Genomic DNA, 26,675 nt, shown 5'->3' on the forward strand with positions numbered 1-26,675 from the left:
CTTTTCGTATTTGCAAAAGCACATCAACAACACAAATAACAATATAATGGTTTAATATAACACATAATTTGTGTCGTTCTAGAAAAACATGGTATCGTGGCTCATTTTATAGCACCTTCCCATGTGTGGAGAAGCTAAATCTATTGTTTAATATCCATATTTTAAAAAGTGTGTGGGGAAACTGCTGCTTTAAATCTACAAATAGAAGCTGTAGTTATTCTAGTAAAATAAACATAGAAACACCACCTTGCAGTATGCTAAATATTTTGAAAAATAGCAGAATATATTTGTTTTTATTGATTAAAATAAAAACAAATATAAGCTAGGCCATTCAAAAAACAGATCAATTGAGCTTCGAGTTTAAGACGGCTTGGGTTGAGTAGCCAAAAAAACTTCAAGAGGATGTCAGCTATCATTGACCAAAATCTGCTAGGCTAAACGCAGAAGTGAAACATTCAACAGAAAATAAAAATCCTTATTAAGAAACAAAATTTAACCTTTAACATACTACAGGATGCTATGATCGAAAGAGGTATTTGTGGTTATTATTTTGAAAATCTTTATCGTAGTAATTCTTGATTGATTGGTGAAGTCCTTTATAGTTTTGTGGAAGCCACTTACCAATGTGCATGTCATGCTTAATACGTGCCTAAATAGTAATGTATCCTAAAGAATAAGTACCTTCAATTTTATTTTTACTTAATCAAATAATCTTGTTTATTTTATGGCTTTTGCAATCATTGGGTGCTTTTTGGGGCTCTGTTGCTCCAACAGCGAGTTGTGACCATTTTTCTCTAAAACTGCCTTAACCTGAATTTGAGCTTGTCAAGAGAATTCTTAATGCTGGCACTGAACTGCCTTCCTCATTCCATTCAAATCACGTGACAGCGGACCTTTAACTCTGCCGTCCCATGGGGCTGGTAGAGCTGAATGGTCCCATTGTTACATCATGATTTCAATGGAATCCTGGGCCAGTAGGATTCTGTTGACCAGTTTAAAACAAGTTCAATAACAGGTAAAAAAAAAAAAAAAATAGAGAAAAACAAAAAAAGAGAACTCAATGTAGGAACCCAGAACCACGCAGGTTGATTGCAAATACTATAAAATGGCGGGGAAATCAATTAACGTAACATTTTAAGCTATTTACGCTTTAAGAAATTGTGACCAAATAAACAAGTCACAATCACTGAGCAAATTGCTGACCGCTTCCTAAAGCTTTCAGGGTTGGTCCCTGTATATTGTAGCGACCCGGGCACCGTTCTGTGTCTGCTGAACTTTTATGTTGTCCCGTTTGTTTGTCTTGTCTGTCTTGTCCGGTGTACATGTTATATGTATTGTTAAGGGGCCACCATGCCACCTAGAGTAGGAAAAGAGCAGGGATAGACCTGGTTGGTCAATCTGGGTGAAGTGGATGGGAGCAGCGGGGGGGTATAAGTACCACCTGCGCGGGAGAGTGTGAGGGGGAGAAAGCTGAATGAAAGAGAAAGCGGAGCCTAGCCAGGGAGCCCTGGGGAATGACGGCCTGTGAGATGGGGCCTAGGTGAGAGAGTGTGAGAGAAAGGAGACTGGGGAGAGACGTAGAGCGAGATAGAGGGTGGGGGTTCAGGCACGGAGAGAGAGAGAGAGAGAGAGAGAGAGAGAGAGAGAGAGAGAGAGAGAGAGAGAGAGAGTTCCCTTGCAATTTTATTCCTGGAAGTCGGCTTGCCACTTCCCCGGAATAAGAAACTCGGCAGCTGAAGGCCGAGGTTAACGCTACGCAACTGCGTTTCATGTAAAAAAAAAAAAAAAAATAATAATATATATATCTTCAACAGCTTACATCGCGTAGCTGCAATACTCACCTCCCATGCCCCAGCACGGGGAAGTGGGAGGCAATGGCGTCCGGCAGTTACTACGATAACCAGGACTATTCCAATCCCTACAGCGCCACGGGGCAACCTGAGGCACCGCCTCTAGGCCTCTGCGACAGCTTATCCAAGGGGCTGTCAGCAAGGACGGAGAAATGCAGGACGTGGGGCCCCAGTGCACCAGCACCCAGGGAGACAGTTCCAACGGAACCACCCCAGGAAGGCTCCAAGGCAGCCCCAGCCTCAGCAGCCCCAGAGGGGTCCTGACGGCTTGCGTCCTCAGACCCACCCGTTTGCACAACACCAGTTGCAATACTCAGGTGGTGCAGCACATTCCTCTAGGTCAGGAGAGACAGTTCTCCTGGTGGCCCCCAGATGGCCCAGGAGAATCTGTTTTTCAAACTTCTGCCAGCTGCTGTGAGGCCAGCCCTGGGAGATCCCGCTGCGCATGGATCTCCTTTGGCAATATTAGTGCTGTCACTGTCATTGCTAGTTTATCAAATGAAATTGAGACGTGATTACCTTAGCCATGATAAGATGACGGACACACCCCCCTGGTATTAGGCACTGATGCAAACATGTCACCATCCTGATAGGATGAGTTGAAAAAAAAATTGTTTTTAAAAAGAAAATTCTACCTACATCTTCGCAGGTTGTCAATACGACGTCCAAAGCTTTTTGACGTCCAAAATGGACGACCACACTTAGGTCACGTGATTTGGTGACATGTGCAAATCATCAATATGAAAAAACTGCAAAGCAGTATGTAATTCAATATGTTAACAACGTAACATTATATTCAACCGGTTATACTGGACTTTATGAAGCAGCATTGGTTAATTCTGTAGGGTGCAGGAAAACTTGGTGCAAGAACAGGTAACATAATTGCGGTAATTCAACCTAAATAACACATATCATATATCAATAACACATAGGGTCGGCACAGTCATGTTACATGACGGACACCTTGCAAAATACTGACCTCACTAGGACAAGATCATATATTTTGTCCGTTAGTATTACGTACATTTAATTATAATATAAAATAAACATACCTCAGTCATAATGCTGTGACAGAATTACTGACGCACTGTATGATTTAAACTACACAATTTTCTGTACTGGATCATCATTTTGTTAATTTTCCAAAAAACTGAATATATGGCTGCACTTTATTTTCTGCATTACTGCCTCCAGATATTTTTGTTAGGTTCAAAAACGATGGTAAATAATACGTTTTCATGTCACTCTGGTCAGTGCTGTCAGCTTCGCACACAAAGGATAAATCTACCGCTGATTTCAGGGTTTAGCTGAAAAGGTAGTCGCCAAATTCCTCTTTCTGGCAATAGTTTAAGCACTACAGTGCAGTCTTTGGAAGGCAGAGGAAATGGAGTCAGTTTTTGTATATCTTTAAAGATACCTGTTGTAAATTGTAACAGCTTTTGCCAAACGCAAGACAGACCCCTGACCTTCCTGTTTTCTTTCGCTTCTCTTACAAACATTTTCTGCTGCAGACATGTTTAATAATATTTTCGTCATCTTTTTACACTATTTCTTGGCATGATCTCTGGCCACTGTATATTTTAATTCCCCTTTGACCGTTCAAAAACAAAATATTCATTTTGAAATATCTTTTTAGGTTTCGGTGCAGCAATCTCCGGGGGTGTCTGATACTGGTCTGGCATTCTGTCTGTTTATTATTATTATGGAGGCTGTGTGGTCCAGTGGTTAAAGAAAAGGACTTGTAATCAGGAGGTCCCCGGTTCAAATCCCACCTCAGCCACTGACTCATTGTGTGACCCTGAGCAAGTCAGTTGACTTTCTTGTGTTCCGTCTTTCGGGTGAGACGGAGTTGTAAGTGACTCTGCAGCTGATGGATAGTTCACACACCCTAAATCGCCTTGGATAAAGGCGTCTGCTAAATAAACAAATATTATTATTATTATTACTTAAATTGCATATGAGGGAAACGGTACAGCTTCAAAAAATATGCAAAGTTGCACAATGATAATTCTTTTTAATTTGGAGGGTTATTTGCTTAGGTTTATCCACGGTAAGATTTGCATATACTGTATTTTTGTGCCAAAGTTAAGTAGAAATGTGTTCGTCTTGTTGATAGAAACATAGTTACGGGTACCTTTGCATTACTTCCACGCACTAACACTGTTGCTTACCAGCATTTACACTGTTTTCCACGTGGTTTAGAGAAAATAACAAAAAAATATGTTTACAGCAGCCCTTGCTGTGCATATTAGTAAACGAAGTACCACCCCATACAATTCCTCGCAATATAATTCGCTGATAAACTTGCGGACGGAAAAAATACGTCGTATCTGCTTGTTTGTTATTGGTGTTGTCAGGCTGGGTCGCTGCCGGTGTCGCTGTGCGAATGCATTTTCTGATAGGCACCTAACTCGCGTCAGTCAAGCCGGTCCTCTTAATGCTCCCACCCACTTCTAGCTCCCGAGCGAGCTGTTCCTCCTCTCTGGGCAGAGAGAGAAAATGAGTGGGACGCTGTTGCTTTTAGTTGTCAAAGGATTTAAAAGGCTTTTGCATTTCAGTGCGGCGTGAAGACTGAGGCAAACACGACTGCAATAAAGATAGTTTATATAAAGAAAGCTGCTGTTCGACCTGCCGTGGAAGATAATTCCGGACTGCTGAATGAAAAACAGCTTTACACAGTTTCAGCTGTTTTTTTTTTTTTTTTTTGTAATATATATATATCTGTGTATTTTTTAAAAATGTTGCTCTTAGTAAAGGAGACCCTCCATTGACTCTGCTGGCTGATGACTGTCGGATGCGTTCTGTTTGCTGCAGTAAGTCTGGATCCCCGCATACTACAACACGCAGTACTCACGGAAAACAGCACAGAACCAGTATCTTCATGCAACTAGCTAAGTTTCAAGCGTGTGACGAAAATGCTTTTGATTTTGTCTTGAAAATAATTGTTGAGCTGCGGCTGAAAACCAGAAAGCGACACTTAAATCACCCCAGCTTCCAGGATACTTTGTTCGCAAGAACGTCATGAACTAAGTTGACTTTTATTTTTATTTTTAGTGAAACCATATATATATATATATATATATATATATATATATATATATATATATATATATATATATAATTTGCTACGATAGCACAAAACAACAAGGACATGGACTAGTGATACGGTAGTTGAAAGAACATAATTGTCTCTTAGTTTAGTTACATTTGTAAACTCAATTAGTCATCTCTAGCTTTAAATGCCTTTATATAAATACATGCATGTGTGTGTATACATACTCGTTCGGTACATTTTTATTTTCATCAGTAGAAAGTTAGCTATGCGTGCAAGTCAGTTTAGAGGATTTCTTTTTATTTTTTAGTGTTTAGAAGATGGCAACTGCACTTAGTGGACGAAACCCCGGGGGACGTGGGCCAAACCCCCGAAAAGGAATGATTTCGGGCTTATTTGATGCCATTCAGGACGCCGTGGGTCCACCAAAACAAGCGGTGGCTGACCGCCGCACCGTAGAAAAGACATGGAAGCTCATGGATAAAGTGGTAAGTGCCGGATACACTGGTATTAACCGTGTCGTTTTAACAGGATAGATACATCGTAGGGATGAGATATGGTCCAGAAAGTCTGCGCCACTGATGTACTCCGACTGGACCATTCTCCCTGTTAGCAGTATTTCAAGCAGGCAGTGATTGCTTCCAGCAAAACATAATCCGTTGTGGTTCTGCCTTTTTTATGACTAACTGTAAAGTCTCACCTCCAACCCAGGCCTCTGTACTGTTTCTCTTTTATATAAGAGAAAAATCACAACAGTTTGAGTCGCTAGTTTTCATTTTCTCGTGTTAACTTGAATTCTATTAATTCTAAGTTAGTCCATGTATGATTTTCTAATGTCCCTATATAAATACATATTTGATAAATAACATAATCATCTATTCCTGATTTGGCAATTCTTTCACTTCCTGTGTTAAAAAAAACGTTTACTGTTAATTGACCAATGGGGAAAAAAAAAATGTATAAATAACTTAGACAAAATAGGCATTCATGCGTAATGGGTTCCTTATGCATGCTCTCTGCTGTGTACGCATCATTGCAAAACCATTTTAATTGCTAGATTAGCAGCTACTGTGTGTGGCAGTAATTGGGGCTGATTTGGTGTTGATGTCTAATAGTGGCCTTTTAGGTATCGCTGTCATGATTTGGACGTTGACGAGAAGGCTGACATGTTTCCTTCCTGGCGTTTAAACAGTTTTGTGGTGGGGGTGACCCCCAGTACTCAAGATCAACAATGTGTGTGTGTAATTATATATATATATATATATGAGATGGTGCAGTTGTTGTCTTGGAATGCATTGGTTATGTTGAATGATTATCAGATGAGACGCATGCATCTTTAGATTCACATGTACCCTCAGACACGGTTAATTCAGTGGTTTTCCAGATGCAGAGATACGCTTTAGCAGATCAGCCGTTTAACATGCTGTTTAAATTGTTTATATGCAATGTTTGCGGGTAGGGGGGTTTAGTACCACCGAACTGTAAATAAGTCTCGGAGTCAAGTCTCCATTGTTTTTTTTTTTTTTTTTTTTTTTTTGCTTGACTCCCAGTAGCTATACACTTTAAACCCCCCACCACATCAAATTACCTTGCTAGTAGAGCGTGTTACTCATTTAAAAACCTTAGTTATGCAATGGTATCCTTAGCATGGTATCTTTTTATTTAATTAACATTTTAAACTGTATTATAGAGCTGAAACAAATGCAAACACTGTAATTTCAGCCTGTTTCCAAGTGGTGTTTGTTCCAATATAAAATGTTGTATCCTTGTATCCCTTTTCACACAACACTGGAGCTCAGACCACTGCAGCTCAGACCTTGAATGATCTTTTAAGATGATCAGCACTGCTTGTTAATCTTATCAATGGGTCCCATTTGCACAATAGCCTTAAGTAGGCTGCTCCCAGATGCTCCCAGATGCTCCCCTGTATCATTTATGCACAGTTGTCCTTCGCATCAGTTTATTGATGTAAGGTTCTCTAGAGCTGGAGAATTGGACTGTTTGAGGTATTTAATTGCCGTGATTTACCCAGCAATATTTTAATAAGGTATATTTTCTCCATCTATGCCTACAGGTGAGACTCTGCCAAAACCCCAAGTTGCAGCTGAAAAACAGCCCCCCTTACATTCTGGATATCTTACCAGACACCTACCAGCACCTGCGGCTCATACTGTGCAAGTATGAAGAGAATCAGAGACTGACTCAGTTAAGCGAGAACGAGTACTTTAAAATATACATCGACAGCTTGATAAAGAAATCCAAAAGGGCTATTCGACTCTTTAAAGAGGGCAAGGAGAGGATGTATGAGGAGCAGTCACAGGACAGGTAGGAGCAATGGCTACTTCATATTTATCTGTACAGTCTGTTTTCCTGCTTATTTTTTGCTTTTGTTTGTTTGAGGGGGTGAAACAAAAGCTGTAGGCTTCCCTGTGATGCACCAACTCCACAGTTCTGTATTGTTTGTATACATGGACTTGTAAACTGGAATATTGGAAAATGGAATCGGGCGGGGGGGTGGGGGGGTGTGTTGCTGGCATTTCACTGCAACACTTTTACCGCAGCTTAGTTTTTTGGTCCTTTCTTTGAATAGGCATATTCATAAACATTGATTTTATTGGCTCCTTGAAAGTTTCAGATTTGTAGTAGGCCTAAGTTTAATAAATATGAATGCAGCATTTTATTGGTCAGGAGCTTAAATTATCCATGGTTAAATCAACCATCAGCGTGCGTAGAAAAATCTGTTGGATATTGTTGCAGGTTACCAAAGCTGCAGGTGAAGTATTTCTCTGGGTGTGTGTTTGCTTTTATAGGTATGAAAGTTTATTTTTCTTCCAATCAGGATAGATGAGCAAAAGTGTTCTATTTTTATTAAAGAACCATTTGAAAAGGAAGGAGAAGCTAGTTTTGGAAATTCATATCTAACAAAAAAGGAATTTCTCTCAAGGGTTAATTATTGTTGTTTTTTTATACCTGCTTAGACAGAGACAGAGAGAGACAGAGAGAGAGAGAGACTGAGCCTATTGGATACAGTGAATGTTTGAGCAAAGCAACAGGGGACAAAATCAGATTATAAACGTACTTTAAAAAATTTTATTGGTAGATTGTATGGTTTATCACCAAAAGAGCATATTTCACGCATTGTGAATTGCAACACTACAGAACTTTTTTATATTTTTCATTTAAGACTGTTGATAACTGACTAGTAATCAACATTGTTCCATACGGATATGATTTTATCATACCGCCTACAATTTTCTCATGGTTTGTCGTTCTGTGTTGTGACAAAGACCTTGCCCTTCTAAGTTAACATCATCATTTTCAGTAAGAAAAATTAAATTACTTGCTAGTCATTTTTAGAAACCCTAGTTTTCAAAATAGGTTTGTTATGCCACCTACTTTTTAAATAGCCTCCTCTGTTTCATTAAATGTATTTAGAATAATGAATAGCTATCTTTTGCAAATAACTTGTGAAACCCAAGTTGAAGTGAGATGACAATTCTAAAAGGACCTGCTCGCTGCTAGTGGCAATATCAAAGTGTAGCTGTCCTTAGCATTTGTTACCAAAGGAAATAGAGGCCGTGACTGCTTTCTGTGCAAAATCCAGCAGTATTTTGTCCTCCATTTACGGAGGACTCGGTGCTCCTACAGTATGAATGAATGTATTTTTGGGAGCCTTCGTATGCCTTGCACATTCTAATTGTAATTGAGTTAATATGGTTGTCACTGTGTATGAAGTATGGCTTTCTATATTCACCACAGATATTGGTTCCTGCTTCCTGAGGGGATATGCGAGGGTCAAGTTGCAGGCCTGCAGGTCATTCCTAATTCCTTTTGATCTTTATTTGCTAATTAATTAAGTCTGTTTGTGACGTCCCAACAACATTTCAATACAATTTGCCCTAAATCTCCAAAGATCTTGGGTGGGGGAGATGCATTTACCATAGTTCTAAAATTAGTCCAATGTGTCTCGGCTTGTAAATGAATCTCTTTCATTACAGCATGAAAGACCGTGAGAAGCATTTGCTCAAACAATGTAGTAGAACTGAATATCTTGCATTTATAATTCCGGATTTAGGTACCGTACATTAAATTTGTGTGTGTTTATATATATATATATATATATATATATATATATATATATAATCTCTTCTTCCTTTACCCTGGGATCTGCATGGTCTTCTTTGGCCATGTAGATCCCAGGGTAATAGGGGCTCTGTAGAAAATATGTCTGGAAAGACCAACCAACACCAAAAAAAAAACCCACACAAAAAGGTCTAGACTTAGGTAGGTTTGGTATTCTGGTACAGTGTATGGATTTGATTAGGGTAATCAGGCTCATTTAAATGTGCAGTGTCCACTTTGCAGATTTGTAATAGGTCCCAGATGCGGCATTTGAGAGTTAGTTTGAACTGATGTTGTTGAGTATATAAATGAGCCACTACTTTAATTAATGGAAGACCAATGCAACTTTATACAGTACAGCTGTGGCCAAAAGTTTTACATCAACTAATCCTGCTTCATAAACTTGAATAAAACCTCCTGAATAATGTTACCTTAACATATTGAATTGCATAACGTAGTCTACTTAACGAAAAACTGACCAAGTGAAAAATGTGACATTTCCAAATCTAACACAAAATACTGATTTTTGTTTTTATTTTAATTTGCATTGTCCTTGCTGCTTCCTCTAAGCTCATCGCACTGACCCAGTAAAGCTCTTCACACGCTGCACTGCAGTAAGAAATTGAGTTAGGTTGGCACTGTCGACATTTTACTTAGGCTCATCCCCGTGAAAGAAAGTGTTTCCAGTCGCTTTGAATAGGAACAGAAGGTAAGGAATATATTCATCTAGCAGAATTCTATTGTAAGAGTTGGCTGTTGCAATCCTCGGGGAGCGAGGAAGAGACCAATCTTATTATTTGATAAGCTCAGTTTCAGAAAACGCGCTGCACTCGGAGCATAGAAGCCTATTTTATTGTCTTTTTTTTTTTTTTTTTAAAGCCATCCTGCAAAGACGTAGTGTGTTCCTGTGCTCCCTCATTCCCTTAGACACTTACTCAGAAGGTTGGCAAGGTTGTGTGTTTTCTACTCTTAATGCATCACCATCAATTTAATATATTGACATTTAATGACGGATAGAAAGGAAGTCGGAGGGAAGGAGACAAATAGACAGGATGACCACAGCGCATGCAGATTGTAATAGATGGACGTTATCTCATTTTTTTTGGGGGGGGGGGATTCCCTAAGGAAAAGTGTGTGTGGATGGAAGACTGGGGGGGGGGGGGCTTAACTGCAGATAAGGTTGCTATTAATTCTATTCTGTAGACTGTCTAGCCTGGCTCGCTAAACCCTTTAGAGTTCCACTTTGATGTAGCTTCTTCAGGGGAATGAAACGTGGCTCCGGTGAGACAAAAGCAGTATGTTCTGGGGGTGGGGGATTGGGGGGCTCTTTTACATTGTACTGTACCTGCAGCTGTCTGGTAGACCCGTGTCATTCCTAGACATGAAAACAATGACTCTTCACTGGGCGCATGGTCTTTCCTGCCGCTTTCTGTATCCCTCGGTAGTGGATGATCCCACACGAGAACAAAAGCGTAAAAAAAAGCAGCACTTGCCGTACAGTGGAGACTTAAAACGAGACTTGGGATAAATAAAGGGATTCAGACTGCTGTTTCAGTCTGAGAAAAAGCAAGCATTTAAGCTGCTTTTATCTACGTTTTTCAGAGCACAGCATTTCTTGCCAGTTCTGCACTGGACGTCTTTCCTTGTGGGATTAACGAAATATGATTTGTCTTTTTTGATGGGGCGGGTGGGGGTCCATTGTGCTGCTTTTCTTTGTACAGCAGCGGTTACGGTCTCGCTGGATACACCTCGGTGAACATGTACAGTACTGTTTTCCTTTGCAGAAAACTGCCATGTTCAAATCCGTGCTGTTCATACTGGGGTATTTCAAAGTTTCACCTACGTAAGTATTTATTTTTTTCTTAACTTGAAGAATACTGCAGTGCTTAGACTGTCCTCTCCTTTTTGAATGTAGCGGTATATCAGTTCTCTTGTTTAATATTCAGACTGGTTTGAGGAAGAGGAACATGAAAGCAAACTAGGATGTTTGATCTTAATCATGTGAATGCACAGACTCATTCAACCAGAAAACCATTTTGACCATTATCCTCCCCTGTTTTTTTCACTTGCCATGCAATAGGCCAAGCCACCCCTTAGCATCAGTTTCTGTTGTCCTGTTTTTGAGGCGTTTCACTCAATTCAATACGAGAAATCATTGTTCAGAAAGTAGTTGTGTGGGTGGTGGGGGCAGACTGTACCGGAGAAAGAACAAATAACATAATGTTAAATGTAATGCAGTTAAATTTATTATATATTGTTTTTAATCGGCACAATATTTTTCTGTTTTTTTCATTCGGTTTAGAACACAGACAGCTACTAAATAGTGTGGCTTTTGAAACTCTAGCATTCAATTGCAGTGAGACGTGCTGTGTAATTGCAGTGGATTAATGTACTATAAGGCTTTCATTTTACTGGGACGTATAGCCCCTCTGGTTTTCTTTGCCATTCAAAAATGAAGTTTAACAAACTATTTTGGCTACAACAGCAAACCTCGGAGCAGCTTTTTCCCATTGTGCTTTATTAAATTCAATGCTGGAGTAACTTGGCTTCGTCAGTTATTTGCTGACAAAAATATTTAGAGTAATTGCAGCTTTTTTTGTGGGTGAAAGGATCGCATGTGAACCGCAGGGCTTCGGGGTAGGATTTCTTTGATTGCATCTTGCCACCTGGTTGCCAAATGGGATCACATGGAGGTCTGGATCCCCCCCAGCCTCCCCCCACCCCCAACCCCCAACCACTAACTAACAGAGAATGAGACCTTTTCAATACCCTGCGTGGGTAGTAAAAGACTGCACATGCAAGCCGTTCTGCTTTCAAAGTGCTACCCAATACTATACATTCAAATGTCTATTGAGTTTCCAGCCCCCTGCAGTCCAGGGTGTTGACATGGAAAGAAGCCCTGCAGACCTTCTTAACTAAACTTATTTTGATGCTCCTTTTATTTTCTGCCAGCCCTTGCTGATAAACTAATACCCTCTTTTGTATTGTTTGTTTAATAGTAAATGTATAGATTTTTTTTCTTCTCAAAACCAGAAATACTTTTATCTGATCTTTTAAGAACAGCTTATTGAAATAAATAAATAAAGCACAGCAGGCGATGGCTAATTAAAAGACTGGCTGTGCATTTCATTACTTGCTGTTTTAAATCAGATGCTGTGATGCAGGCAAAAATAAACTGCGCTGTGCAGCTAACTGCCCGATGGTATGTAGAGAAGTAGCAGTATTTAGTGTGTTTAAAAAAAAAAAAACCCAGTGTGGAGGCACTGCCTCTTCAAATACTGCGGACAGCAGGGACTCCAATGCCTTGGTAATTAAAAAGCATTTCAAACCGTGTAACTCAATAAATATGTACTGCACTACACTACAGCAAGATCCAAGGTGATTTTTATTAAACATGCCTACTAGCAGAAGTTCCAAAGTCAATCAGTTTTAGATTTTATAGTAAACTGCCTTTAAAAAATCCTTAATTAAAACCACAAGTGAGTTTAGGAAAGAAAATGATGGAAAAAAAAAAAAAAACGGATTTATAGTCTCCAGAAAGAGAGGAAAAAAAAACCCTGTTAGAAGCTGTTGATGTGTACTAATCATTAAAGATCAAGCACATACGGTGTCCAGATTTGGTCGCATTCATTTCTCTGATCTAGCGATAGCTGGGAGGAAAGACTGCAGAAATGATTCCATTCTTGTTCTTTTAGCAGCATTTTTACATTTTTTTTAAATGTTATTGTTCCAGAGTTGGTTTATTGGGAGGGGGAAAAAAACAACTAAAAAACGTCCTGCTCATAGGTTTCCCTTTTGCGACCGTCCTCTTTAATGATCATTTCATGAGGACTGGGCTTGAATGCCTTGCAGAACTTTGGGAGCCTCAGAGGGCTTTCAGGTTTCTGCTGTCTGTTTGATGAGGCTCAGTTAGATGCCAGCTGAGCCCTCTGGTTCCCTGAACACAGTTTCCATTAAACCTCCAACTGGTTCCCCCACCCCCCCTTCTAAAAGGTGCCGTTCTGTGTTGAAGCAGTTTAAATACAAACAAAGCAACACAGCATCCACACTGAGACTCGCTTTGATAGATTGATTGGCATGTGCAAAAGCAAAACTGGAGGAATCAAAACAGTTAAACAGGGAACGGTTGTGTTGTGCGTCTGTGGCAAAAAAACAACTAATTAATTGATTGATTAATTCAGTTTAATTAACAGATGCGTCGGTTACTGAACACAAAGAATGCAATGGTTGACTCTGCTAATAGGCAGCAGTTTTCATAATTGGCAATTAATTTGACAGACAGCTTGTGGAACTGTGTTGTGTGAGAGGGAGGCCTATACCATTGTATTGTATACTATATAGAGGCACCAGTGGAGGGAGTTTCAGCTGCCGTTTTGGAGTGAGACCACTCTGTACACAGCCAGCAGTAAGTTCAGCCGAATAACAGTAAGGTGGAGTGACACAAACTCAGTCACTTTCAACCTTTAAGGTACATAAGGAATTGAGCGGTTGTTCAAACGGTTTCTTCTTAAAATACATTTGAGAGTCATGAAGAAACTGACAATTTGGATGACCAGATCCAACCTGTTGGTAAATTTTAAACTCTGTTTCATGCACCTCATTGCAAAAATAAAAATAATTTTGTATTTGTTGTATATCCCTTGTACCTTAAAGGGTAATTGTATGTGGTGATTTTTAAAATCTAGCGTCCATGTTATGTCGTCTTTCTCCTCCTGACCCAAACAACAAACTGAGTGATGGGGTTTAAAGAAAATAATGTTTCCTGTTTTTGTTTCTTGGGTAGCATGTGTGCTTTCCTTTGTTTCACAAGTCTGCTGGGAGTCTGGAGTTTGCTCACGATCCGCTTCATGGCTTGTGATCGCAACTCAGCCTGTCATTTTGTTTGGTTTTTACTCTAATCTTTATCACCTCTGTCATCTTAGCACTCGTTTTAAATGTTCTTCTTTTTGAAATGTAATCTGCAGTTAAATTTGCTGCAAGCACACTTAATATAGAATAGTTATTTTTTGGGGGAAAGTGTTGAGTTACTTATTTAGAGTTGATCATGTTCAGCGTGCTTTGGCACTAGTATTAATGAAGTACGTGAAGATCGTTTAACTTGCGTCTGTTCGTTTATTCAGTGTTGTTTGTCTTCTAACTCTCTCCCCTTTTGCAAGGCACATCTTGTGGGGGTTTTGGTATGTCACCCTCCCACCACCCTCCCCCCAGCTTGTTTGAGTTCTGTTTTAGGTTTCTTTTGGGGTTGATCATCGCACCCTATGTCAGTCAGCAAAGTAATCTGATCTGTGTGCAGAAATCCCCTAAAGTACCGAGTAGTTAATGCAATGAAAATTGGAAATGGAAAAATATGATTAACAGAATTTGGAGGGGCTTTTGACCTTTTTGTGAATAAATAGTGCATACCGGTAAATGTATGACAAAACATGAACTTCGCACAGTAAACCTGCTGGCTTCAGAAGAAAATAATTAGTACCCTCGCTGCCATGTGACATGGAAATTTAGTTTCCATTACTGCGTGATTTTTTTTTTTTTTTTTTTTTCTTTTTAAAAACCGGTAACTGGAAAGTGTTGAGTCATTCTGCTTAGTGAATGTTGCCATTTTTCTCTCAATTGAATTTAAGTGATTTCAAGGATTCTGTTATATCTCTTATGATCTTGTAGCCTTGCCTCCAAATTGACCATTTTGTTAATGTGTCTTGTTGCTGCAAGTTATTGTTACTTTATTTTGGGAGGGGGAGGGGGAGGGGGAGGGGGATGATTCTGTTCTTGTGTCTAACTTCTGTACAGTAGTAAATTAGGCTGGTGTCGCTCTAAGTCATGGCGAGTATGTTTGCGTGTGTTTGTTGTGGTTTCTTTTAAAGCTCACTGATGGTGTGGAAGCAATGTGCTTCTGAAAGGAACTTGTAGACACTTATCAAGACCTTCCAATAGTTTAGATAACTTACTTAATGTGTTGCGTTTTTCTTTTCTTGCATTGCTTCGTTCCCATTCTAAAGCCCTGTGTGTGCTACGGGCAGTTCTAGTTCTGTGTTGTGTTTTCAATTCAAGCCAAGCTACTGCAATAACCCTTTGAATGGTGTCTCACAATTTCTTTGATCAGCGTTCAGTTTGTTTTGCTTTAGTCCTAAGAACCGGCGGTTACGGATTGTCGGTCGTTTTGACAAGACAGCAGCTGAGAGTGGCTGGATAAAGGAGAATTGAGTGACTTCGTTGAATGTGTATGGGCAATAGATACAGTATGCGGTGATGGTCACAAACTGTGTTGGGTAGTGTTGTTGGGATGTCCATTCCTTGGCAGCTCAGTTTTGTTTTTTGGATGGCAGATCAAAAGTAGGATTGATTGTGTTTAAAAACAACTGCAAGAGCATCGGTATGTTCACTCAGATTTTACTGGACTTTAGAATGAATGAGTGACTTTTTTTTTGTAATTAATTAATTATTGTCACGGTAGACTGCTTCAGAAACTAAACATATCTCAACTGAATATACAGTGTGCTGGTCAGGTACCATTTCCTAAGCAAGTGTGACATTCTCTTGTTTTATCAGCTGTGCCATCTCTTTTTACAGTGCTAAAAACCCCGGTCACTGGGTAATGGTTTTTCTTTGCAGGGGGATAACAGAGTAAAGTGAACAGTACAGTAAGCCATGTGGAACTACTGTAGAAGAGAAATATTACAAAAAATATATAATCAATAAACAAACCATGGTGCTTCCTCTAGACATTCAGAAGTACAACAAAGGCAGTTTAAGAAAGCCGTGTAGAGCAAATAAATGAGGAATTGGCTTTACTAAGCTGCTTTTACATGCCGGGTGACAGAAAAGCGCTATTTAAACTGGCTGCAATAAGTAGGCAGGAGCTACACCATGTCAAGAATTTCGAACCCGGGTCAAATCCAATCGAGACACTGAATTTAATCGCGACACAGGGTTGCACTAACAGTATAGATGCAGGATGTTTAACATGGGAAGTACAGCAGTAATGTTAATCTTGCCTGTACAGTAAGTTGTATTCACTGAAACAATCAGACGCATGCTTAGTGCAGGAGTGCTTTGTCCAGCTGTGGTACAGTGACCGGATGGTTTGCAGTGACAGCTGTCTTGCTATAGTCTCCATGTCTGTGTCTCCTCCGGTGCACAGCTAATGGAACTGGATTCTGGTTTGCTGATGTGTTTTACGAAGGGGGATCCCGGTTGCCTGTGTATTCCATCTATTTTTGGAAAGTTAGCTGACACGCATCCTGCCCTGACCTCCCCTGGGCTGCGGTTTAATCTGTAATATCCTCTGTGGGAACATCCTGAAGAAACGGCACCTTTTTAGTATCCAGCTAAATATACTAAAGACTGGCAGCATGTGCCGGACTGCTCCACCTGAAAGGGGAGGTGTGGGAGGAAGGGAGCTACCATTTGGTTGGGGGTGATTCAGTGTGGTAACTGACCGTAGTTCCAGTATTGATGCCTACTTTACTTGCTGAACTGTTCCTGTGCATGTTTACTTTCTAGAATTCTCCTGGTTTTAATTGCAGATGTTCTCTCAAAGTTGCAACATTCAGTTTACTGTACAGTGCAATCATTTATTCATAACACATTACTCTATTACATTCTGTAAATTAGTCTTCAGTACAAAGACCTTGTTGACTGTCCTTTTAGTTTACAACACCCCAAGGCAGTTTTAGGCTCACACACACCCTTCTATCTGAAACCTACAGAACTTGCCATTGCATGCAGTAAACCCCAATAAACATAACAAATAATCATACAATCCCTGTTTGGTAGTGATTTTTATTTAAGTGTTGTACAGGGAATACCTGCACATTTCAGATGGGCTTATTACGATCTGAAATACATAGAAACAGTTTTTAAAACCTAAAGGAGCCATCCGATTAGTGATGCTAATGCTGAAATGGACTACCTGTTTTACCATCTGTATTTTCATATGATTAAAAAAAAAAAAAAAAAAAAAAAAAATTCTGTTGATTCCCTGCTCAGATTGAACCATTTCTAGTGTTTATTCTTTGGCGTCCAGAATAGACCTTTTGAGATGCATACTGTACATGTTTTTGCAGTTCCTGTATATGACTGCACCCCGTAAAACAAACATCAGTCGGCATGCTGAGCGCTGTCTGGAATGCCCTGCCCCTACAGGTTCCTTTGCTGTACAGGGATGCACTGTAATTTAATATTTCATATACGGTACAGGGCAGTCTGAAAACAGGAGAGTTTGTGTTACTCGAGTGCCGTGCATTTTGTATAAATACATTTATATTTATTTCCCACTGCTCCTCGCTTTTATCAAATTATTGGTTATTGAGTTTTCTGGAAAGTCAGTCAGCTGTACTGCAGTTGCAACTTACAAAAAAACGAAGTCTACTAAACACGAGTGTGCTGTCACGACAGTGATTTAGGAGCTTGTCTCTTACATGAGCTGGTTCCTTTCGGTGGAGTTTTCCTTGAACAATGTGAAAAGCTCCAGTAAAATCAAAATAAAATGTGTTGCTGACAGAGACCAACTGCGGCACAAACCAGAGCAATCACATGATGCCTCAATCCAAAAGGAAAGATTAAAAGAAAAAAATCTGGGAGAAAAAAAAAAAAAAAAAAATAGTACAAGGAATTTACTAAGAGTCTGGGCTTGTACAGTCATCAGTTTGCAGGTCTCCCTCCTCATCCCCGGGATCGCTCGCTCGCTCGCTCGCTGAGTAATGTGGTTTATGAGAAATGACAAGCAACCCCAGCACCTTGGCAACTGAGGGATGTCTGTCTTGTGTTTGTGACGGAGATGCAACTCCTACAATTAGAAAAGAATGTTCCACGGTGACAAATCTGGGGCTCACCCAGACGGCCGAAATCAAAGGACTGCTCAGCCTGTGTGCTCTCTCTCTCTCTCTCTCTCTCTCTCTCTCTCTCTCTCTCTCTGTGTCACACACAGCTGCTGAATTATTCAGAAGAAATGTGCGGTTAGTGACCTTTTGATAGCTAAATATTTCTAATTTGCTCTTAAGACTTTGTGAGCTACACCACTAATAGAAGTATTTCAGCTTTGGCTTTGAGCCGGCACCGTTGTCGACTGTTGCCATAAAATGCAGAAGTGAGGAAAATCTGTCCCCTCGTTGTTCTGTAGTTCTTAGTAAAGAATTCTACAGACTGACTGTACCACATGCAAGAATATGCAGTTATGAACACAGTTAACAGCACACATTCCTGTACAGAGCACAAAGATGTATAGTACAAAATGACACATTAGTTGACATACTAGTGGTCCTGTTACTTGGCGTAGGTGTACATGTACTGATTAACTTTTTAAATACTTTAATTTCCTAAGCAAGGGCCAGTGTCTTTACTGTGCTTTCACAGTAGTGCTTGCACTCTTTTACTAACTTTTTGATGTATTTAAAAAAAATAAATAAATAAAAAAACTTTCACATACATAGTTGTCATTGTGCCCGACACACTTCATCTCATCTGCTCAGTGTTTTTTTTATTTATTTATTTTTTTTTACCCCCTGATTCTTCCGACCTCACACTGACTCATAATTAGTTATACATGGTAAATTAACTGAATTAACATTGACGATAACTGGTGTGTCAGATGTGATATCATGGTACTTGTTTACTGTATATTATGAGAAGTGTCACTCGGTTGCCGCGGTAGAAAAATGAGTTTTTGGTGGAAATTCACAAAGCCGTGTTTTATTGTACTTCGTTAGCATCATTAGTTTGAAAGGAGAGAAACAAAATAAAATTGTATTTTTAAACTTGACAGATCTCTTCATACAGTAACTGTTTGGTGAATCAATAATAGATTCTTCACCAATGAGCAGGACCTAAAGATATTTTTCTTTACAGACAAGTCAAATTGAATAACATTACTTTATCAGTACGTTTAAATCTACAGTAAATTAATCCACTGTATTGAGAGAGTTACACTCCTTATGTCAAATATCTGCTTGACAATGCAGTATAACTGCGTGATTCACCTAGTTTTTCTGTTGGCGTTTGAATGGATGCAAGATAGATTTTCAGGATGTTTGCTCATTTCTATGGAATGATTAGACACCCAGACCTGCATGATCTCTGAAACGTATCTGTCATCCGAGTGAGTGAGCGAGTCGGTGAGTGCCGGGGAAATGGTGGTGTTTCAATAGATCTCAAATCAAAAGGATTCTTTACATACTGTATTTTATGCCTAGGTTGCAAGGTAAATAAACACTGCATGTTTATTTATCTTGCATGAGGTAGGATGAAGTCATGCACGGTGTATGGCTTTTGCAAATATTAGAAGACATTCTCTCACTTTTTCCATGTTTCAGTCTGTCAGATGGCCACTGCTCCGTGCTAAGGTAGTTCAGGTTGTGAATGTATTCGGTGTCCCAGCAGCCTTTTGTTATGTCGGCGAGAGGCCATTTGAAACATTTGACTCTCTGCGTTTGGGGGCTGGTTTGCTCCAGTGCCAGGATGTCGTACAATTCTCAGAGTGAATTTGTAATTCCTCTGCCTTTTACAACAATTCTGGATCAGTTCAGACGCGCAGCTGTTCTAGTTAAAGTAGGCCAATTGGATTATTTTTATAATAACAATTTCTAACAAGTACTCAGTTAATTTAGAGGGCTACACTGGCCTTACTGAGTGTATCTGGAAGAAGTCTGTCCCTGTTTTTTAATGTACGTAATGCAGAGTTGTTACAGTACATGTAGTTGTCTTTTTCACGGTACTGATGGCTTTAATTTTTATAGTGTTTCCAAGATACTTTGGCTTTTGCCCGCGAAGGCCGAGTCACTTTCACAGTTTAGCCAATCTGTTTTATATTCTTGCTTTTAAATACCTTGTAATTTACCACACAGGAGTATCAGATTGTAAGGAGACAATGTGAACCCAGAAAAACTAAAGTTCTTTCGTCTTGTCTTATCCCTTGTAATACAACCCAAAGTACAAAGAAGAGCTGGGGTGGGCAGGAAGTTCATTGAGGGCATGTACGCTATTCCATATAAGGATACTTTTTTTTTATTTTATTTTTTTTAAAAGCATTCAAATGTTTAAAAAATGGCCCACAACAAAAATGTCTACATATTGCCTTGATTTGAATGTTTACTGGGATACAAACAAATAGTTTTCAGAAGCTGGTTTACTCATGGTCCACTGTACCCTAGTTAAACTAAACTTCAAACCGTGTAATATGTTAACTTTTTAAAGTATGATCTAGCCTGCAAGCATTCTTCGTTTGGGCAGAAAGTAGTCTACTGTACGGTACAGTAACATATTATTGAGAGGATGTGGTGAGTTAGCGGATGATTCACTTAATCTTTTAATTAGCGTTCTGTCTTCCCATTTTTATTTCCTTGAGGTGGAAGATCCTTTTTGTCATTTTGTTTTTTGTTTGGGGGAGTTTGTTCAGGTTGTCTGTCTTGTCAGTTTGTTTTATTTACATATTGTAGCTACTGGCAGGAAGTGGGAGACCAGTTTAGGTTTTCAATTCATGCTATTTTAAATGTTACATGCAGCCTCTAGCAAAGGCTAAAATGAAAACAATATCTATTTTCTAATGTTTTTTATAATTAAATGCAAAGAGAATGAATACATTGAAATGTGTGGCAACAAATTATCCATTTATAATTTCCCTGAAAATCTACAGAAGCTACAGTTCCTGTTATTGATATTCGGTCTGAAATATTGATGAGTTCTCCTGCCAAGTAATGTACAGCAGTGTTATTTGGTTGTCAAATATTTTTATTAGAATGAAGCCTGATATTTTTTCTGAGACATTGCTTGAGGAGGGTTACAGTAGCAATCAATCTATTTTTGGTGGTAGCAAAAAGGCCAACAAATTGCAGATAACTCAATAAACAGAATATATTGTTTTAGCATAACTGCAATAATTGTACCACAGTTTATTTGGTGCACATTTAAAGCCGATAACTACATCAAAACTAAGGGTGGCAATTCAATTAATGTATCTGGAGAATGGATTTTAGGAAAATTGACGTCGCACACATTTTTTTTTATTTTGATTCATTGTTGATGTCTTAATCCTTTTATATAAAAAAAAAACATATATATATCTATATCTATATATATATATATATATATATGTGTCTGTCTGTCTGTCTGTCTGTCCTAAAATATATATAAAATCTATATATCATTTCACACATACAGTAGTTCAGATGTGGACAGAAATGAATTCAGATCCACTGCAGGCCCACCTGAGTAGACTGACGCACAGTTTGGCACAGATGTGCACTGAATGTAATTCCTGGAACCAGTACAAACAGCTCTGCCGGTATATTAAAACCGTTTCTTGCCAAGTTGGGAGTGTAGTACATAAAGTTGCATGTGTGCAGTGAACTGGCTATTCACCCAACAATAAAACTACACCAATAAAATTATGGTATTACACCTCCACTCAACACCTGCTGACATTCTGTATCTCACTTATAAAACGTCCTGACTCCATACTGTACAATCAGTGACTGCCAGGAGTTCTGTTTTTATATTATAGCACATTGTACAAAAAGGAAACCCAGTAGCTGTCCCCTACTGTGGTAACAGTCAAATATCTACATGTGCAATCTGTTCCATGCCATCATCAATCTGCTTGTGACAGTCGTAGAGTATGAGTGTAATACTGTATACTGGCACTGAGACATGCTTCATCAGAACATTCCTTTATTCATTATCTGATTCGTCTTCATCCTTTGCCAGCTGTGTCGGCTGCGATGGAATCTGTTTATTAACATTGAGTACACGCTGCGAATGACTCTGATTTAAATACTACACTGGGCTGTAATTTGAGAAACTCCTAAATTAGCCTTTGAATAGATCCCTGCCGATTAGGCACTTGTAGGATAAGCTGTAGCAAAAATAAATAAATAATAAAAATAAAATGGATAAAGAGTATGTAATAAAACGACACTCAATTAGCTTTCTTGCTCATATTTTAAGCCTAAATGTTGTGCAACTGCAAGGGCATCCAAGTGTGTTTGCGTCTCCATTAAAGAGCTATTAGTGTTATTCATTTATAATGAGTTTGTTAGATGTTGCCAGAAGCTGCCTCATTTCCCCCTCCAGGTGGTTAGACTTGAGTATCGGCAGACAGCTCGTACATAATGCAGCTCTGGATTAGTGGTGGATTCTATCTGCATTCTATGAACTGGAGGGTATTTGAATCCATCCAACTGCGTACTGTAAAAAGCTTCAAATAATTAAATCATGAGGTTTAATTTAAAAGCTCCATGCACCTTTTAGTTTTTGTTTTTCCTTTTACAAAAAAAACGGTTCGGTAAATGCTGCTTTGTGAAGTTATCTCAAAAATCCAACAAAGAACCATCTCAAGTACAGAATCTACGTGATAAAAATCGCAACATGCAGACGCACTAAAACAACACACATTCATTGTTTCTTTCAATAAACCGTGAATCGTGCTTATTTAAGGCAATGGTGTAATACTGTACAGAAGTACATAAATACAACTTTTGTCTTTGTTTTTATTTCATAATAACTCTATACTGCATAATGACCTTCACCATTGCACTAAAGACCTCTTGGCATTATCTTCATGCAGAACAAATAAGTTGAACATAAAGCAGCAGAATAGCTTAGCTGGTCGAGTGAGCACTAGAGTGGAGTATTAGAGGCTCTGAAATCTAACCCCGTCTGTCACTTAAAATGGAAACCTTGATTATGAAAATATACGGTTGCACAGCATTTTAGCTACAAAAAAAAAAGAAAAAAACAGTACATGTGACTTTTTGTTTCCCCACATGGTCACCATGTGAACTTTCTCTCGCGGGTGGCCTTGCAGCTCGCTGATGAGTCAGTGATGTTGGATCGCTTGCAGTCCTTAGTCACTCACCCTAGCAGTTTTGCCAGTTGTTTCTCATTTAAAAGAAATAGAACGCATACTGCAGAAAAAAATTGAGTTTTTTTTTGTTCTGTTGCAAGATAGGCAAATACTGTAGATGGCACCTTTTTGTTTTTGCTAGATACAGATTTAACTGGTTAAATATGCACACAGGAGTAAGTTTGTTCATCTTGTCGGGTAGCTGTCGGTTAAAGGTACGATGCTGTTCCAAAGTACAAGGAAATGGAAGTGCCTTGGGGGATATTGTGAGCTAAAACAAGATCTCTCAGCATTTAATATAGTGTAACCCTTAGGCTGTTCCATTCCCTTGTAATGCATTCTGGGAAGCTTTCCTTTGGTATCGTCACAGCTTCACCACACTGGACTGCAAGAACATAGTCGATTCTCTTAGCCAGCAGTACAGGGTGCTTTTCAAACGGTGAGAGCATCAGTGACATTATTGAAAGTGTGACATAATCGTTTAGAGCGAATAATCCTAATAAAATAACTCTTTTTGTGTAATGTAACAAATTTGAACACCAAACCATTTATTTACGGTACCTTGTCATGTTTCAGTACCTACAAAAAGTCTATCGAAGCAACAGCAATTTAGTTTTTATATATTAGAGTTTTCATACTAAACTGATGATTCACATTTGCATTGTTTTCATAGTTAGACACAGCCAGGATGACCTGTAAGCTGCTGTATGTGTTACGATAGGAATGTCTTTCACAGCTTGGCTTAGCATTGAGTTTCGGAATGCACCTTACATGACAAGCGAGTGCAGAAGCCCACAATTCTTTTCTTCATTGGAAGGGTAGAGCAGATTCTTACTCGTCCAAAAGTGAAGGCTGGCGTTGTGGGGGTTGTTTTTGAGAAGCGATGCACAGGTGCTGGATACAGCAGCTTCTACATCACTCCAGATGTTAATAGTTGGTATTGTAAGATAATCTGATATGGGGTTCCGTCAGAAATACCCAACAGACTCCATTCTCATTTGCTGTCTGTGTCTTGCATCTGTTTGTGTGGTACGAGAGGTTCTGAGACTTTTGGATGCTACTTCATTCAAAAGTGAAAATGTGTCTTGAATATCTACTGTAAAGGTTCGGTACGGTGTCATCCAGCATCTTGTCCGATAAATATTTATGCTGCTTTGACAATCTGCTACTGACAAAAAAAAAAAAAAAGTTTTATTGGAATTGCATCTTTTAGCACTCATATTTGGATAAAATTCACTAGATGTGATCGAAAAATGACAAACTCTGTTTTAGAGCAAGACTTTTTATTGATTAACAATTGACATTATGAAGATGCTGCAAAATGTCGATCTTGGGCAGGTGTTGTGACTCTTGGCCTGTCTTTGACAGTGTGTGTGTCTGGTTATACCGTCTCGCCAGGTTTGAAATTGCTGAGTGTATATATTTGTATATATATTTTTTTTCCTGTGATTTCTTTGTTGCTTTTTATTCAAGCTTGCAATTCTGCAGCTGAAATCACTCCATATCCAGTGTCCAATCAACTGTCTCACTAATTAGGTGATTAAGTGCATATGCTTCAGTCATAGTCACTGAAATGTGTCATGGTCAAGGATGAATGATCGAGTGGTTAAAACGAAACCAAACGCATTTCATCAGTGTCCATCATTTTATATACCTTATTTATTTATTTTTTTTAAATAGATGTGTTAGTTGTAATAGTGGTAAGTTTCTTTTGATGCTCGGTATGTATTATTGCTTGGTCATGTTGCCTCTCAGGAGTCCTAAACCCTGTGAAGAAGGCATGAAAAGAAGTACACAGGACAGTCAATCGGTCTTTGTTTGCGTGTGCATGTTTGCACAAACTTTTTTTTTTTTTGGTATGAATTCAAGAGACTCTTTTATACAGCGAGTTGCAGACAAGCAGTCACATTGGATATAGAGATATCGAGCTTCACTTCTTATATTGTCCCCAATTTACTGTTACAAATTGAAGCTGAGTATGTCACCTATGGTAAACCCTGTTGTTTGTGAAAGGCCAGGAGAAACGCTGTCTGTTTGTTCAGCCTCCAGGGGAGCCTGTCTTGAGCCATTAATCTGTGCAATCTATTAAACAACTCGTACTGTATGTGGGGGGCTCTATTTTGACTGACGTGAGCTTGGTCCGATTTTATATAGTGATGCCTTTTCTTTTTGCATATTTCGGTGTAGGTACAGTACAGTATGGATGACCATCATTGGAGCATTACACAGCCAGAAAGTGACTCCCAATTTGTGTTGGTGTGTGGGTTTTCTTTTTTTTTTTTTATTCTTTTTTTTTAATAGGGTGGAGATGTTGGAACCCGTATACAGAAGCACAATTAGTGAAAGTAGATGCAAGAGCAATCGGATGCTGTTATGAAACAGATACTTTGGGCGTTTTTTTGTTTTGCTTGTGACATTTGCTCACAGGATGGGCATGATAAAAGTTTATCTTAATTGTTGTTGCTGAACAAAGAACTCTGGTTTTATTAGAAACGATTTGAGGGACGGGGGAGTGAGACATAAAGTATGGGAATAAAAGATGTGCTTGGGTGTCTAGAGTATTTGAAAGACACGAATTGCGCTAGAAGTCTGTTATCGGCATTCTGTAAATTAAACCTTTTCTATTCCTTCCGCTGCAGCATGTCCCAGTCTGATTTATTTTATTTTTTATATGAACGTTTTCCAGTGTCTGGAATTGCAAACGTCTTTCCCCTCTTGCCAAAGCTTATTACAGGCAGAGCCACTCCATATGGTGGAGTAGTTGGTATAGAAGTGAGGAGGGTCTTGATTTAAACTACTGTAGGAAAGCATTCCTAAAAAATTAACAAATCTACCAGCCTTAAGCATAAATGATTTACACAGAAAAATGATGATGATAAAAATAATAATAAAAATAATAATACATCATAGTAATTGTTTTTAATAATAATCATAATAAAGCGGTATTTACTGTAGGAAGAGATTTTAAAATTGTATTTATTTTTGGAATTGACGTCAAGAAGCCGACAAATATAACATCAGCTATTACTGGCTAATGTAAACCTAGAACAGACCGACTCATTGGTATTTTTTTGGTGTGTGTGTGTATATATATATATATATATATATATATATATATATATATATATATATATATATATATATATATATAATATATATATAATATATATATATATATTTAATTAATGCTCGTTATTAAAGGAGAATGGATATCGTGGCCAGTTACAATATGTGGAGAAAGACAGCCTTTCCTGCACTGTGTCAGACAGAGTTGTATCAGATAAATGAGCACTTTAAGTGAACACATTATCTGAGCGCTATTTCTCTTATGCTAATAAGACTGATATTATCGCTCTACTGACGCTGAAACTGATACGATTTACTGTTACAGCAGAAGTTTGCCTTGATCTGGTGCCTGTTTTATTTGAATTTAACTTAATCAAAATGATTGCTGGAGCAATTCTATCAATGTGTTTGAAAAATGACACCCAGTACTAAATTTAAAATAAACAAAATATTTACAGAAATAATTTTTGCTTTTATCTTGTATCTGCCTAAGTACAGTATACCTATACAGTAACTGTTGCCATGGTAGTAGTATTATATAATTGCTCCCTCAGTGTCAGTACAACTTCGTGTTTAAGTGTATGAGGGTCTGTGAGTAACAGCATTACTCTGGATATCTAGAGACTTCAGCAGTCCCTGTTATCCATGTGTGTGTTGGTCTGTCAGACTCTAGGCATCAAAGCTGATGCAAGCGAGCTATATTTTGTGTTTTGAAGTTCTTATGTTTTCAAAGCACTTGAGGAGCGTAAGC

General features: G+C 38.8%; 1 protein-coding gene across 3 annotated transcripts in view; it reads left to right on the plus strand.

Annotated features, from left to right (window-relative positions):
- Positions 1-4,282: 4,282 nt before the first annotated feature.
- The window catches only part of LOC117407470 (E3 ubiquitin-protein ligase CBL-B-like), a 63,891-nt gene continuing 41,498 nt past the window's right edge, over positions 4,283-26,675 (plus strand). The window contains exons 1-3 of one of the 3 annotated variants that reach the window (XM_034923435.2): positions 4,283-4,663; positions 5,213-5,390; positions 6,977-7,227. In XM_034923435.2, coding sequence (XP_034779326.2) covers positions 5,223-5,390; positions 6,977-7,227 — 419 coding nt within the window. In that variant the 5' untranslated portion in view covers positions 4,283-4,663; positions 5,213-5,222. Of the gene's footprint in view, positions 4,664-5,212; positions 5,391-6,976; positions 7,228-8,600; positions 8,717-10,802; positions 10,868-26,675 lie in introns of those variants that run through there. The other 2 variants (XM_059030892.1, XM_059030893.1) reach the window with 2 other exon arrangements.

Source organism: Acipenser ruthenus, chromosome 9, assembly GCF_902713425.1.
Source record: "Acipenser ruthenus chromosome 9, fAciRut3.2 maternal haplotype, whole genome shotgun sequence".
Taxonomy (NCBI): Eukaryota; Metazoa; Chordata; class Actinopteri; order Acipenseriformes; family Acipenseridae; genus Acipenser; species Acipenser ruthenus.